General features: G+C 36.7%; 1 protein-coding gene across 11 annotated transcripts in view; it reads right to left on the bottom strand.

The window, feature by feature from the left end:
- Window positions 1-289: 289 nt before the first annotated feature.
- Window positions 290-14885, bottom strand: part of MAST2 (microtubule associated serine/threonine kinase 2) — a 136871-nt gene continuing 122275 nt past the window's right edge. For 10 of the 11 annotated variants that reach the window (XM_026665789.2, XM_026665791.2, XM_087960192.1 and 7 more), the window contains 5 exons: window positions 12722-12948; window positions 10301-10423; window positions 7294-7430; window positions 6667-6854; window positions 290-5522 (listed from right to left, as the gene is read on the bottom strand). In XM_026665789.2, coding sequence (XP_026521574.1) covers window positions 3430-5522; window positions 6667-6854; window positions 7294-7430; window positions 10301-10423; window positions 12722-12948 — 2768 coding nt within the window. In that variant the 3' untranslated portion in view covers window positions 290-3429. The remainder of the gene's footprint in view (window positions 5523-6666; window positions 6855-7293; window positions 7431-10300; window positions 10424-12721; window positions 12949-14885) is intronic. The other variant, XM_087960200.1, reaches the window with a different exon arrangement.

Below are 14885 nucleotides of genomic sequence, written 5' to 3'. Positions count from 1 at the left end.
GCCCGGCCTTATTTTGTGAGAAACACAGTAGAAGCGGTTGTCCTTAGAAATGTTACCTCTAAATCATAAATAAAATTTAGCATGAATGGCTTCATATTAAGGCCAAAGCAATCTGAGACACCTACGCACAACTGGTATATATATTGTGGTAACTTTCCAGTTGATAAAATCTTGGCCTGTGAATATCATTGTGTCAAAAGTGGTCACAAGGTAGTGATGGTTATGTTATTACAACGTTTTACAGGAAAATACTTGAAGAAAAGTAATTCAGTCAAGAGATGAACACAAGTTTATGTAAAAAATGAAGTGTATTTCAGAATATTTGAACATCAACATGCAGGTACAACATAGATAAAAATTATTGCACCTATATTATGTGGCAATTATTCAAGTTTCTAAAACAGTTCTATTCCACATCACCCTCTGCTTGTCAGATTTCAAGCTTGAAAACACAACTCAGCATGGAACTGAGTTCACATCCTCCAAAACAACCAAAATCAACACACAGTGTAAACACACACAGAGCTTAAAATCATCTACTAGAAGTACGGCATTATCCTTCATGCCCGTAAGACAGAACTGGAGAAAGACTGTATCTTCCCCCCACAGGAAATAACAAACAAAAAATTCCAAATCACATCTTAATTCAGTGCTAATGAGGAAAAAAACTCACAAGTCATTCCTCGTACCCTGTTGTATTGTGAGCGTTCTTGTAGCATAACCATTACCACAAAACCTTAGGCATCCTTTCCCAGAAGTGGTTTTTAGCAAGGCTAAAAGTCTAATATTTACACTAAATATCAATCTGGTAATCTTGGGTTCTGTGAAGTATTATCAAATACATCAGCTGCATATGAAAACTTTTAAGGTTGGCTGAGGAAAAAAAGTGATCTTTTGATATCCCAAGAGGAACTGGACAAAGAGTTTATTAAGATGGTTATTTCATATATCCTATGCCTAAAATAGAATTATTAAAATCATATTCATAAAACATGGAAATTTAGCCAACCACATCATCACCAAATGGTTTAACTGAATCACAAATAGATAATCTCTTTTCCTCAATAGTTTCTATTCATCCATTCCACGCCACATGCTGCAGGCTTGCTTCTTCCAAGTGCTTTTAAATGCTGAATTTTACCCTCTGTGGCATCTTGTCACAATTGCCCACCCTTCCTCTCTCTCTCTTCCTTTCTGGTATGGGGCCTAAATGGAACTTCCTTTCTTTCTTTTCTCTGTTATTAATATAGAGCCATAGCTGAAAAAGTAGTGGTGAAAGACAACAACTTCTGCAGCCTTTAAGAGGTTTCCTGGTTATAGTAAAAAAGGCATATCAAAAAGGTAATACCTAAGTGATAATACATACATGTGCTAGCCTATATAGGCTAAACAGAAATGCAAATCCTTTGGCTGTTTTTGTGAATACTAATACTACAATGTACATTATATGATCCAGGCCTCAAATTAATATGGTGTAAATTGTAATTTTGTTTGTTTACATTATTCAGGTTCTAAGTGGCTATGTCATCAGCTCATATTAGCAACAATCCTTTTTTCTTAAATGTACTTGTCTATTAGAGAGCAGTGCAGCAAAGTGACAGGATTGTAAAACACAAAGGATGATAAAAAAAAAAAAAAGGCCTGAAGGACAGTGCATAAGGTTAGTTATATGCCTAAGTGGCAGGATAGACCAGACAATCATATCTCACGAGATTATGACGAGTAATATTATTGGAGAAATTCAGAAGCTTCAAGTTAATATATGAAAAAGTCAATTGATTTTTATAGCACTGCCGCATACAGAGGGCGTTTCTTCTTTTACACGCATTCAAGCACACATCATGCATTTAGAGTGGTTAATGTTAAAACAATACCGGTTCAAAAATAAGTTGGTCCAAAACTGAAATCAAGGATAAAAAATTAGGTACTAAATATTGAGGGGGGAGGGATACAAGATACCTGAAATGTGATGATAAAGTTAATAGAGTTTAAAGAGTAAAATGTTCCCAGTTAAAAAGTAAATACTGATTTGAAAAACAGAAATGGTGCAGGAAGAGTTGATATCTGCAACATGGAAGAATAATAAAGTTATCTTATAATTAACTACAAGGTTTGCCCTTGAGAATTATTTCATACACCATGTGATCATTTCAGCAGATGTAGGCTTTCAGACTATAAAATTATTTTCTCTGTTCACACATACAGATATATTCTGTTAAAAAAGGCTATGGGTTAAATTCACAGGTATTTTGCAGGGAGAGGGTTGAAATGTCTTCTTTTGCCTTTAAATGGTAGTAAGTAATAATCTTGAAATGTTCTATTGCTTTACTGAGTATATAGTATCAGTGCAGTGCCCTATATTTAGCTGTCTTTATTTATATTATTTTTTTAAAGCACCAAACAATGTTGCCAAGCTCTCAAAAAGTATCAAAAGGATTCTAAGAAAACATAGGCATTTTGGAAATGTAGGTAAATTAAGCAACTAAACTATAGTTCATTTGCATGATACTGGAGATTTTTCCTGAATAGTTACTCACTGAAGCTATAAAGGCTACTTTGCTTTTAGTGGTTCATCTCTGCCCCTCCCTGACCAATAAATACAGTACCTTCCTATCAGTTGTTCCCATCCAATCAGAACTTCCCTGCTGGGTGTTAACTCCTTCTGCTACCAACCACAAACCACAGGTTAAGGTGAGATGGTCTCAGATATTCACCGTCACCAGCAGGGTCTGTGTTAGGGAGCTGCTAAAACTAGGGGAGCTGCTAATACACTTAGAGCTACAGTAACAGAAGTACCTTGTACCTCTTTTAAATATTTGCTTGCTCTGAGCAAGGTAATATTGGTAAGGCAACTAGCATTAAAAATTCCCCAATGATGGAGTATCATACTATTTTTAAGGCAACAAAAAAAATGGATAAGAATCAAAACCCAAAATTTATTTTGACAGATTACTCAGGCGAGCCCCTTTTTAAAAAAGATAGTAATCCACTGCATAAGCTAACAAAGTTGTGGAAGATAACAACTATGTGAGAAAAAAGGCGTGCAGTGGCGTTAAGAATTGTAAAAGAATCCATAAATTGTTATTTATTCATCCCTATCAACATAATGAGATTAAAATCTGGAAATAAGGACAAACACTTGGAGCTAGTGTCAAAATGTATCCTTGTCGAGCAAGCAGCCTTATATGGTAAATAAAACAAAATGACATTTTGAGGGGAGGAAAAAAAGAAAAACACTCAAAAGATAATGCACAGGATGCTCCAAATTAAAAGGAAAAGGAGGGGTGATTTTGCTTTAAAGATACCCTGTAAAGAGGGATTGAATGGCAAATGCTGTGTACAAAAATAGAATTGCAATGAAAAAGTCGAGAATATGAAACACAAATCTACAAAAAATAGATGTATAGGTTTCTTGATTTATATTTGAGTTCAACTAATGTTGTCTTTGTTTCTGAATGGAGATGCTGCTATATTCTTTTTCACAGCTTCAGCTTTTGACCGCAGGAAGTCTTTTGTTTGGGACTGACCTCCAGCCTCACTGATGTTGCCTGGCATTGGAGCAGTTTCCTTTTTTGAACTCAAACTATCATCTGGTCCAGAAGAAATCCTCATGTTCCAATTTCCATCTGCTTGAACTTCAAGTAGAGGTAGTTGCCATCTCTCTTCCAAAATTTCAGAAGCATCAGACATACCAGGCTGTGACTTTTTTGGTATTATCCGACATTCTGACTCCCAAGAAAGTGGGCTTTCTGATGTAATGTGAGAATCACAAATTTTAATGAGACCGCCTATATTGAACATTTTGGTTGACTCTGGATTCAGATCTTCCAGTAGTGTCTCCTTTGAGCCTTGTTTGGACAGGCTTTTATCTTTTCTATCTTTTTCAACTTTTCTTGAGCTGGAGATGTTCGATCCCACTGCACCTAATGTACTCCTTGCACTTGTCAAATGAGTGGGACAAACTGTTTTTCCACTTTCAACTGAGGCATCAAGCATAAAAGTTGTACTGCCTGTAGGACAACTTAGGTTTTTATCGCTTGGGTGACTTTTGTGTTTTGAAATTCCCACTACAGAAGACAAAACTTGTTCTTCGACTTTAGGAGACATTTGTTCAAAAGCTTTGCCAAAATTTGTCAGATTTTCAATACTAGCGTTCTCCTTCATAGATTGATACTCCCAATTCTGAGATGCGTCTTTGCAGTCTATTTGGCTTACTGATGGAAGAGAGCTTGTATTAGCTGTGCAAGAAGAAGAAAGTGCTAACAAAGGCATTTTGTCATGAAACAACAGATAGGTGGCTTCTTCAGAAGTGGATTCCTTTGTATTATTTTTGCCACCTGCTATTTCTGAACAGTCACCTTGACCAAACTGTCGGCATCTTACTGGAAGGCACTTCATCTGCTCTAGACCATCTGTACTTTTTTGGATAATCTGCATTTCCTTAGGATCTTCAGCATCTTTATAACAGGTGCCCTGTTGAACAACAGCTTTCTTACCTTGTATTGATTCAGTTGCTGTCTTGCATTTTGACATTAACTGTATTGGTTCAAAGTCCTCAGGTTTTCCTGTAGAGGAAGCTATTGCACAAATTTCAGACTGGGACTCATTTATGCCAGTCACCAATGCCCTTTCCACATCTTTTTGTTGTGGCTGATTTGCCTCACTCTGCACATTGCCCATTTTTGGTTCCTCCGGAAGAAAAGCATCATCTTCCATGCTATCTTTGCTTTCTAATCTGGAACAAGGCTTCACATCCTCAGTAAAAGGATTACAAAATTGGTGTTCTCTAATGAAGGATGGCCTGTCCAATCTTTTCCCATCTTGACTATCTTCTGACCCTTCATCAGTTTCATCTTCAGAAGAATCTACTTCTGTAATGGCCTCCTGCTTCTGTAGGGATTCTCTTCTTTCTACCCTATCTTGTCGAATGGCCCCAAGTTTTCGGGAAGAAGGCTTTTGGAGTGTCCCTTTTTCTGCTGGCCCAACTTTACTTCCAGATGTTTCATTTATTGACTCTTGCCAACTTTGGAGACCCAGATCTCTCTGAAGCATGTCCTTTTTGAATTCAGAATGGGAAATATCCAAGCTATGCTTACGTGAAGAGGGCAGCTTTTTTTCTGAGGAAGATAGAGAAGAGGTCAGTTTCTCAGCTGACTGGACTCTTTTCAACAGTGGTGATCTTGGTGGTTCAGCACTCTTTGGGCGTGAAATCTGCCGGGCCAAAGGGGGAGAGGAATGTAACTTTACAGGGAAAGATTGCATGATGCTTGAACTACCAACTGAATGCCCTGGCAAAGGGGAAGGGGAACGCTGAGGTGATGTGGATTGTGGAGTGGGTGAAGGTGTATGAGCTAGTGGTGAAAGGGGAATGTTTCCAGCTGATTTACGTCTTGGAGATCGATACTGTCGTTGAAGCTTTGGGGCTAGTCCATGTAATGAACTGGGCCTGATATGGCCTGAACTAGCTGGAGAATTGGGAACACTGGAACCAGGCGAACTGCTCTGAGAAGAGTTTCCACCAACTGTGAACATCAAAAGAAGAGAATGTTAAATCTCAAGCACTTTGTGAGGCTGAATTTAAAGAAACGAAGACTAATGCAATCAAAACTGGATATGCAATAAAGTGCAAATGCGATAAAGTGCTATCAACCATACTTTATTCCTCACAAATGCAATGTACTTCAGTATTATTTTATAGCATATCTTGGTTGTCTTTTGGAGGTCTTTCTTTTTTTCTCATACTAAATATACTCTTTGAGAAATATACTCATTAGCAGCGGCATATTCTAGCTCTTCTGCTTATTTATGTTGGTAATGAACTCTACACTATATCCTAACCTTTGGAGTACAAAAGGACTTTTCCTCCAGGAAGCTTATTTGTAGAATTCTTTATTCATACCCATATTGTAATTTTAGCTGCTAATGCATCCACTCACTGCCATACTGGGGAAGTAATATTGATAGTAGTTATATTAAAAAGTGAATGGGCTATTTAAAAAAGTAAAAGACAGTATAGCAATTAAAAGTATAAGTTGCAAAAATCACCCTAAAATAGTATTTCATGATATCTAACATTTTATGCTTCTTAAATATTAAGAGCTTAATATATTACTCTCACACTAATAAATTCCTTGGAGCACCCTCCCTGCACCTGGCAACAAGCCTCACTAGTTGCTTGGGCTGTTTTCCTGGGATCTTAAAGATCCCACCATGAACTGTCAATTGGCTTGCAGCTGTCATTTCTTATTTATAGAAATGAGAATTTGGATGGTTTATTCCCCATCTACCCGCCACTTTTAGAAAACACATTAAGTTAAAAGTATTTGATTCAAGTATTCTGCCTTCTATTCCATTTTTACCTGATGAAGTTCAAAGACCAGACATTGTGCAGGGTGCCAAGATGCCTGACTCCCTGGGCAGTGTTTATTCCTTTTATATGGTTCTTTACAAGTAGCAAAAGGCAACATAGATACAGCATTAGGATTGGTGAAACCCCCCACCAATCCTTAAGAATAGTGGTGATGTTAATAGATGAGATCATTGTACAAGTTCGGGACTTACCAGCCTGGGACAGGGAGTGAGATCATGCAAAGAGGCCCATGTGTATTAGACACAGCAGTATGCTGCATGCACCCTCTACAGGATTTCTATTGTTACTACATTTACCTAAATGTGCAGGCTCAGGAGTAGAGCGGTAACCCTGTGTTGGAGAACGAGGAGAGAGATTGTGCGTAGGTGAACCAGGAACACTTTCCCCAGATGACAAAGAACGGTTAAGGGAAGATAAACTTCTACTTGTGTGAAGCAGGGAGGCCTGCTTGGTAATCTTCCTGAATAATGAGCTCTTCTTCTTACTGGAAAAATAAAAAATATGGGTAATCACAAGCAAGAGAAGCAACCAAATGAGATCCCAAAGGCGCTTTTTCAAGAGGCAACTGGACTTTCTGATTTTTTCTTTGAAAACGTTTCACTTCTCATCCAAGAAGCCTCTTGAAAAAAGGGCCTTTGTGACAACTATGACTTTCATGACTGAGAATCTCCATAGAAACCAAACGAGATCCATAATGGGTCATTAATTCATTATTTATAACAAGCTGAAAGTAAGAGTTATTTTTAATAAATTATCATAAATAATAAGAAACTGAGTAGAAAATGAAATCCCGTTAACATTCAACTAGAGTTCAAGGAACTCTGGATACCATTTTTGATATTATGTAACTTTTGTAGCGTAAAAATAACATTTATTTACCCATACTGACAATTATTATTATAAATGACTTAAATTTTACAAACCTTTCCTGCCCGTCTTTTGTTTTGTTTTTCTTGTTCCTTCTGGCCATTTTCGATTTATAACTGGCCTTCCGAGCTGGTCCCAATTTGATCGATGTGTTCTCAAAAGGTGTCGTGGATATGGATACTTTATTTCCACTCTGGTAGAAAGAAAACCACATATTCTAATTTTTGAAATGCATTTCTTTATATGAATTGATACAACCAGACATGAAAGCAAGGGAATGTACCAATTTGTAACTGAATGTCTTAAATTCCTTTTATCTTGTCTTTTCCTTTCAAAATATATTTTGTTTTTAGAAAGTGCTACTAGAGGGATTTTTTGAATCAGACTTCTCTCACTGATTAAACAATGTTTTTTCTAGTTGAATGACATCTGAAGAGATTATGAATATAAAATCTTATTAATCCAATATAAACTTTGCAGAGTACCTAGAAGATAGTCGAGTATCACCAGAAGCATCACATTAGAAATTCTATCAAGCAGCACGCCTATATAATACAGATTCCTGTTTCTAGCTTTAGATTTGTTTCTTGTTCTAAAGAACTGAAAAATCACAAACTATCATAGATTATTATTCAAAATATCTTTTTCAATTACTTCCAAAGCAAGTATCTAGACAAGGCAACTGGCTAAAATGTACCTGCCCCACAGCAATTCCCTTGCAGGTGTTCTGTTTATTAAATGAACAGTCATATTACAATATAATCCATGAAGAAATGGTGTGTTTACTTATCAATGGACATTATTCAATAGGATATATTCCAGAAAATATTCCAAACTGCTATTAATTGGCTATTATTAGTTCCTATTATTTATAAATGAATAAAGATTTTCCCGAAAAAGGATATTATTTGAGGACTAGGCTAACACAATAATTCTGAATTGGGAATACTCTCTTGAAGGACTTTTGTAATTTACAAATAAAGCAAACAATAATTGCACATAAATACACTATGCAGTAATAACCTAAAATAATCAAACAATACTTAACATTGGATAATTTTTATTAAGACTAGCATCTTAACATCATATGTGCTGAATATAGATTTGAGAATATCTACTGCAAAGGATTTTATTGCAATAGTGAATAGGTAGAATCAGTAGGTTGTGTTCCAATGGTTTGAAATTTTTATGCAGGGGCTCATCAGAATCCAATCCAGCTTATATTTAAATGATACTGGGCAGATCTACTTATGAATATAAGTCTTGCAAAAGCCAAATTTTGACAGTGATAAATAAAAGATGCAATTATTTAATTAGATGAGTGGGGATATTTATGGTTTCAGTTCCATCCCATCCCTACCCCCAGTTATGTCATGTAGTAAAATCTTCAATGTTTATATTGATTTGTTTTCTATGGGATATCTTGACTATAATTAACATACTGCTACTTGTACTATTATATTTTATACCACATACAGATTTTTTTTGCCTCTGAATCATTATTAACTTCTAGTGTCTGCCTAGGCCAGTTATAAGATTTAGAAGTTGTTTGCCATTGCTTCCTTTCTAAGGCTGAGAGAAAATGACTGGCCCAAGGTCACCCAGTTGGCTTTGTGCCTCAGATGGGACTAGAGATTACAGTCTCTTGGTTTCTAGCCTGATGCTTTAACTCCTATACCAAACTGGCTTTCCCTTAAACAACCTACTTGTTTAGCAATACTTTTATCCTTCTACTTAAATCATACAAAACGTAAGTGTGACTCGCAATACTTGTAATCCCATACAAGAAAATAATTCATCTTGAAGATAAAAACATCTTGAAAATACCCAAGAACTTTAAATGAGTTAAAAATGCCCTCAAGTTATGCTTGTCTCCTAGTAAGTCCATCTTTCTAATTTTCTTGATGAAAATATGGATTAACCAACCATTGCCATTTTCTCAGGGCCCTTTGTTTCCAATTTTTCAGACTAATCTGAAGCCAAGCCTGGCATTTCTTGGTGGTGTGGTCTTCTATGCAAGTAATAATCAGCACTGATTCTGCTTAGCTGCAGGATACAGACAAAATTGGTTTGGGGCTGCCACTTGACAACCCAGATTTAAAAAGGCTTGGAAAATTAAGTCGTTGCCTGGCACCGAAAATACTTCCTTGATAGGTCCAAGGACGACTGGCAACATTTCATAATCAGAATATCCTTATGAAGAAGAAAGCGGAGGTACTCAGAGATCCATTTTAAAAACTCACTGTATATACAGTCGTATATACAGTTACATTATGATGAGGCTTGATGAGCTGTACTAGCTCCCAGCACTTTTCAGGAAGAACAAGCTTTTCATGGCTTTGGGTCATTAAATATGTAGAAATGCTAAGAGGTGATCCCCTCATCAAGCCTTGGATAATATATCTTCAAATTTCAGTTAGCAAACTAGCAGCTGGTTTTTAATTGCAATTTCTAAATCTTCTTCAAAGAGCAAATATATACAATGCATTACACCAATCCAGCGATGTCAAACTCAAGGATCACGGGCTGGATCCGCCCCACGGGTGCTTCGATCTGGCTCACAAGGCCGCCCTTGAAACAGCAAAGGACTGGCCCACAGTGCCTCTGCCAGCGAAAACAGAGCTCGGGAGGGCCACCTGCAGCTCTCCCAATTTGCAGAGGGTTGCAGGAGGCTGTTGCAGCCAAAAATGGAATTGGAATTGGAATTGGAAGCCTGTTTTCACTGGTAGAGTGCTCGGGCCACCACAGGTACTGCCAACACTAGTGATGTTGAGCTGGCCACGCCAACCCTGGCCACATCCCCCCCAAGGTCAAACACAACCCTGATGCGGCCCTCAGTGAAATCAAGTTTGACACCCCTGCATTAATCTATCTGGAGGCCATGAAAACATCAGTAGGCTGCAACTGCAGTATCAGATTTTTAAAAAGTATTCTGTGCAACCTGATCCTCCTATGGAAAAAATCATTTTAAATACTTTGAAGTTACTGGGAATACTTTTTTTACTAAATATTTGAGCTAATGGACATCACTCCTATTGTACAGCAGGCATTTTCAATCGTTACCTTCAGGACCAACTCTACCACTTCTGTATGAACCAATCCATGCACAGGCTCTCCATTCACATGAGTTATCAAATCTCCTTCTCTTAGACCCGCCTCACTTGCTGGGCCACCTTCTCCTACATGCTGTAATGACAGAAAACAAAGCTAAATAATAATAGCAATATATTAATAATCTGTTTATATTAAACATATTCCAATTCCATACATAAACAACTATGATTCTGATTGTATTTAGGGAATTTCACTTGCAAATCATGTGCAGTCTGTCCTAGCAATGTTCAAGTATTCTCTAGTGTTAGTAGTACAGAAATTTCAGAATCAAAATGGATAAACAATTAAATATAACAACGACAAATAAGACAGTTTTGACTTCCAGGTATAACATGATGACCTGAAGACAGCTCTGCAAAAATGGAGCTGACAACTGTGGCAAAGATCAAGGAACTAGTGACTGGATTGATTATTTGAAACCTTTCTGGATAAGGAGAAGATAGGAGATCACCCACATGTGCTCTAGATAACTACTCCTTGTAAGGAGACAGCAGGACAGCAATTTTTTTGTGGGTTTGAGCACCAGGAGACAATGGAATAGCCATCTTGCTTGCAACCACAGCAGAGGCTTTTAAAGGACATTAAATTTGCAAACCTCACTTTCTAATAATTTTCAGAAATTGCTCATTAATTACTTCTAAGCTACTTGAGAATGTCAAGTTTGAAAACATCACGTGAGTCTACCTCCAATCCTGAATGAAAGAAAATTTAAATCATAAGCTTAAGAATTTGAACAATATGAAATAAGCAGCAAAAATCTAAATATTTTGATCTCAGAAATGGTAAATGTACTAAGGGGCCAGATAAAATTGGAATATTGATACATTTTCCCATGAAATAGATTCTGTTTGGGTTTTTACAAGGCATATGAAAGAGAAGCAATTTCATAACTTCAAACATAGGACATTAGAGATGGCTAAAGTTTTTGGTGAAAGATTTACAGGCTAATAAAATGTTGCAGAACATAACATTGAAAATACTGAAGGAGACTTTTGAAGAATGGAGTTAAAAAGTAGTAACCACAATATCAGCAATGTCAGTAATGAAGTCTGCCTCTATGTAAGGACTTTGTCCAAAAAAAATGTTATTAAAGAAATGACAGATGTAGAACATTTTTATCTAGCAAGATAGAGATAGTATTGAACGTGAATTTAGAACTGGCTGAAGTTTTAAATTTTAAAAGGAAAATACAAATGACAAACAAGGAGACTGACAAATAGAAATCAAATTATGTGAGAATATTTGAATGCACTGTAGATTATGACTGTTAGAAGTAAAAGGAAGGAATATAAAGTTGGTTTATTTGATTAAGATGTGTTATTACATCTGGCAAATTTTTATAGACTTTCTGCTGACACCAGGACTGAGAAGATGGTGGTTTATGGATTTGTTTATAGATGGAATATGGGATAAAGAGAAAATATCTGCAATCTTAGAAGATGTAAAGAATCTCTAAATTTGCTTATACTTGTGATGAAGGTTGAAAGTCACTTCTTTATATATTACTTTTTCTGTATTATGTTCTTACTTCTTTCTCTCTTCTATTCCTTTTTTTTTTTCATTTTTTTGTTTAGTTTGAATTAGATGTTACTATTATAATTAAAATTCTTTAAAAAATTATATATAAAAATGTCAAAAAAGATATAGTTTTGTTTGTTACATGGGGCTTATGTTTATTGGCAGTTCTATGCATAATGCAATTTTTGTAAGGTCATAACAAATAAGGGTCAGAAATCAATTTACTGAACTATTCTATTTTTTATTATGATTATACTGCTGCTAATTAGCTTCAAAGATCAATTTCTACTTAAATAAACACTGAATAAAACCTGTAGGGAACTTGGAACATAATTTTACTTCCCTTCAATTGTGAACATGGTATAATAGACAATATCCATTGTGAAAAATAATCCAGGCAAATAACAATATACTTATGAAGAAAATAATCAAAGCAAGATAAATTATAACACAGCTGAATTAAACTCAAAATCCTAAACAATTAACTGAGGAGGCAGTAATGCTTTAAGACATGTAACTAAGTCTAAGCAGATGTGTAAAAAAAAAAAAAAAACTACCTAAGGCTAGAGAGATCTGAAACAGACAATCACTGTCAAGACAATTCAGAAGGAATTAAATCTAATTAATCTATAGGTTTCAACTTTGATATTTCCATGCACATACATCAACTGCATATATTTTCTTTTATAAAGGAAGTCATCATTCCAGAGGTAATTCTGGGAACGATAGTTCAGGTATAAGCAAGGTTTTTTTATTAAGTTAAAGATACCGCACATTGCTCTAATTTTCAAAGCAAGCTCTTACTAAATTACTATATATCATGACATAAAAATCCAATAAATCCAAGCATACCCAGACTATGTGATGTACTGAATAGATATCACTATTCCCCATGTAGACTTTAATTGCACGAAATGAAAAGCCATAATTCTTCCCAGCTCGATGGATGATGATTGGTGGTTTGGGATTCGTAACAGCAGGAGAATAGTCTCGGCTTGGAGATGAGTCTCTTGAAGATGGGTTGGACGAGAGAGAATGAGGTGACATTGGACTAGCCAATGGCGAACAGGTATGGTGTTCTACATGAACAAAGAAAATGTTTCAAATTATAAAACCTACTTTTCAAAAGAAAAGAAAAAACTGGCAATAACATGTTAATGGAGAAAAAGGCTTTCGGATTGTTGAATGCTGAAAGTTGCATTTTATTTTTCTTCCCCATTGTGGAAAAAGATGCTATAATAATACCAACAGGCAAATGGCAAGTTGGTATTTGATTATACTGGTGCAATTCAAATATGTGCTGAAAAATAAAATATTTTAAACTATGAATTTCTTATTCAATTTTTAAAGAAACTACACATTAAAATGCACCAGGTTTAATCTGTCGTGAACTACAAACATGTATTCACAAAGAAGCTATAGGAAAATTAAACCTAACTGCAGATTGGATAAAACATTTTCCTAACTCTTAACAAAAAACGACAGTTTACACAGCAAACGAGATAACTATGCTGGGTTTCATATCACAAATCACTAGTCGAACACTTCCCAAGTGTTTAGGACTGCGTGATGTATCGGCAGATTATGCGAGCAAATCCCAGTAAGGTGGCCTTCTGCAGTTGACCAATGGTGATTTTGTCAGCGCCAATTGTTTTCAAGTGCTTGCCTAGGTCTTTAGACACAGCTCCCAGTGTGCCGAATACCACTGGAACCACCTGCACTGATTTATGCCAGAGTCTCTGCAGTTCGATTCTCAAGTCCTGATATCTGGTGATTTTTTCAAGTTGTTTCTCATTGATTCTGCTGTCACCAGGTATGGCAATGTCAACGATCCACACTTTTTTCTTCTCCACAATCATGATATCTGGGGTGTTGTGTTCCAAATCTTTATCAGTCTGTATTCAGAAGTCCCACAGTAGTTTTGCATGCTTATTTTCGACCACTTTTTCAGGCTTATGGTCCCACCAGTTCTTTGCTACAGGCAGATGGTAGTTGTGACACAAATTCCAGTGGAATTTGTGAGCAACTGTGTTGTGACGTTGTTTGTAGTCAGTCTGAGTGATTGTCTTACAATAGCTCAGTATGTGATCGATGGTTTCATCCGCTTCTTTGCAGAGTCTGCATTTGGGGTCATCAGCAGATTTTTCTATTCTGGCTTTGATTGAATTTGTTTTGATGGCTTGTTCTTGGGCTGCAAGAATCAGGCCTTCTGTCTCTTTCTTCAGTGTTCCATTTGTCAGCCATAACCAGGTCTTTTCCTTATCTACTTTTCCTTTGATCTTTTCAAGGAACTGTCCATGCAGTGCTTTGTTACACCAGCTGTCATCCCACCTTCGTCCACCCCCCACGGGGTGCCACCTTGACATGGCGGGGGGCTTAACTGTTCCAATGAAGCTGAGAGCTGTGCTGGCGGTAGTGCAAACTACCAGCAGGTCCAACCATGTCAGAGAGGTCTTGGCCGAGGAGCAGAACTGAGTGCACCCAACAACCCATGCAATGAATCATGGTGAAACACAACCAAACGAAGCCTATACCGGCTCGGTCATCACCTGGGTTAACAAGGACCACTTCGGATGTTGGGGAACCTGAGCATCCATCAACAAGTGAGCTACAGACCATGGGTCCCATAGCTGAGCAACCAGGGCATGAGCCTGCAGGGCTACTGGAAGCTAAAAAACCTCAGAAGTGGCAGAAATACACTATATCAGAGAACTGCACCGTAATGAAATGCTACTACAAAGCAGAACCAGAAAAATGAGGCTACCAAAAAAGATTACTATTGTTGTTGTTGTTATTTGTTGTTGTTATTAAATAAATTTCAGGTTTTGAGAGTTCATAACAGGGCTTTCTTAGATGGTATCATCTTTCCTTAGGGCTTAGGTGGCACCCAGCAAGAAAACATATGTTTCTCCTGTTGGCATTGTCAACATAATACTACGTAAATGGCTAATCTGAGCTTCATGATCCTTGGAAATGATTTATCAAATATGTTTGAAATGATTTCTCATTTATGATT

The sequence above is a fragment of the Notechis scutatus genome, chromosome 3, assembly GCF_049901735.1.
Source record: "Notechis scutatus isolate UNSWTSFEM ecotype Mainland chromosome 3, rNotScu1.2, whole genome shotgun sequence".
Lineage (NCBI taxonomy): Eukaryota > Metazoa > Chordata > Lepidosauria > Squamata > Elapidae > Notechis > Notechis scutatus.
This window is presented reverse-complemented; position numbering and strand designations above follow the sequence as displayed.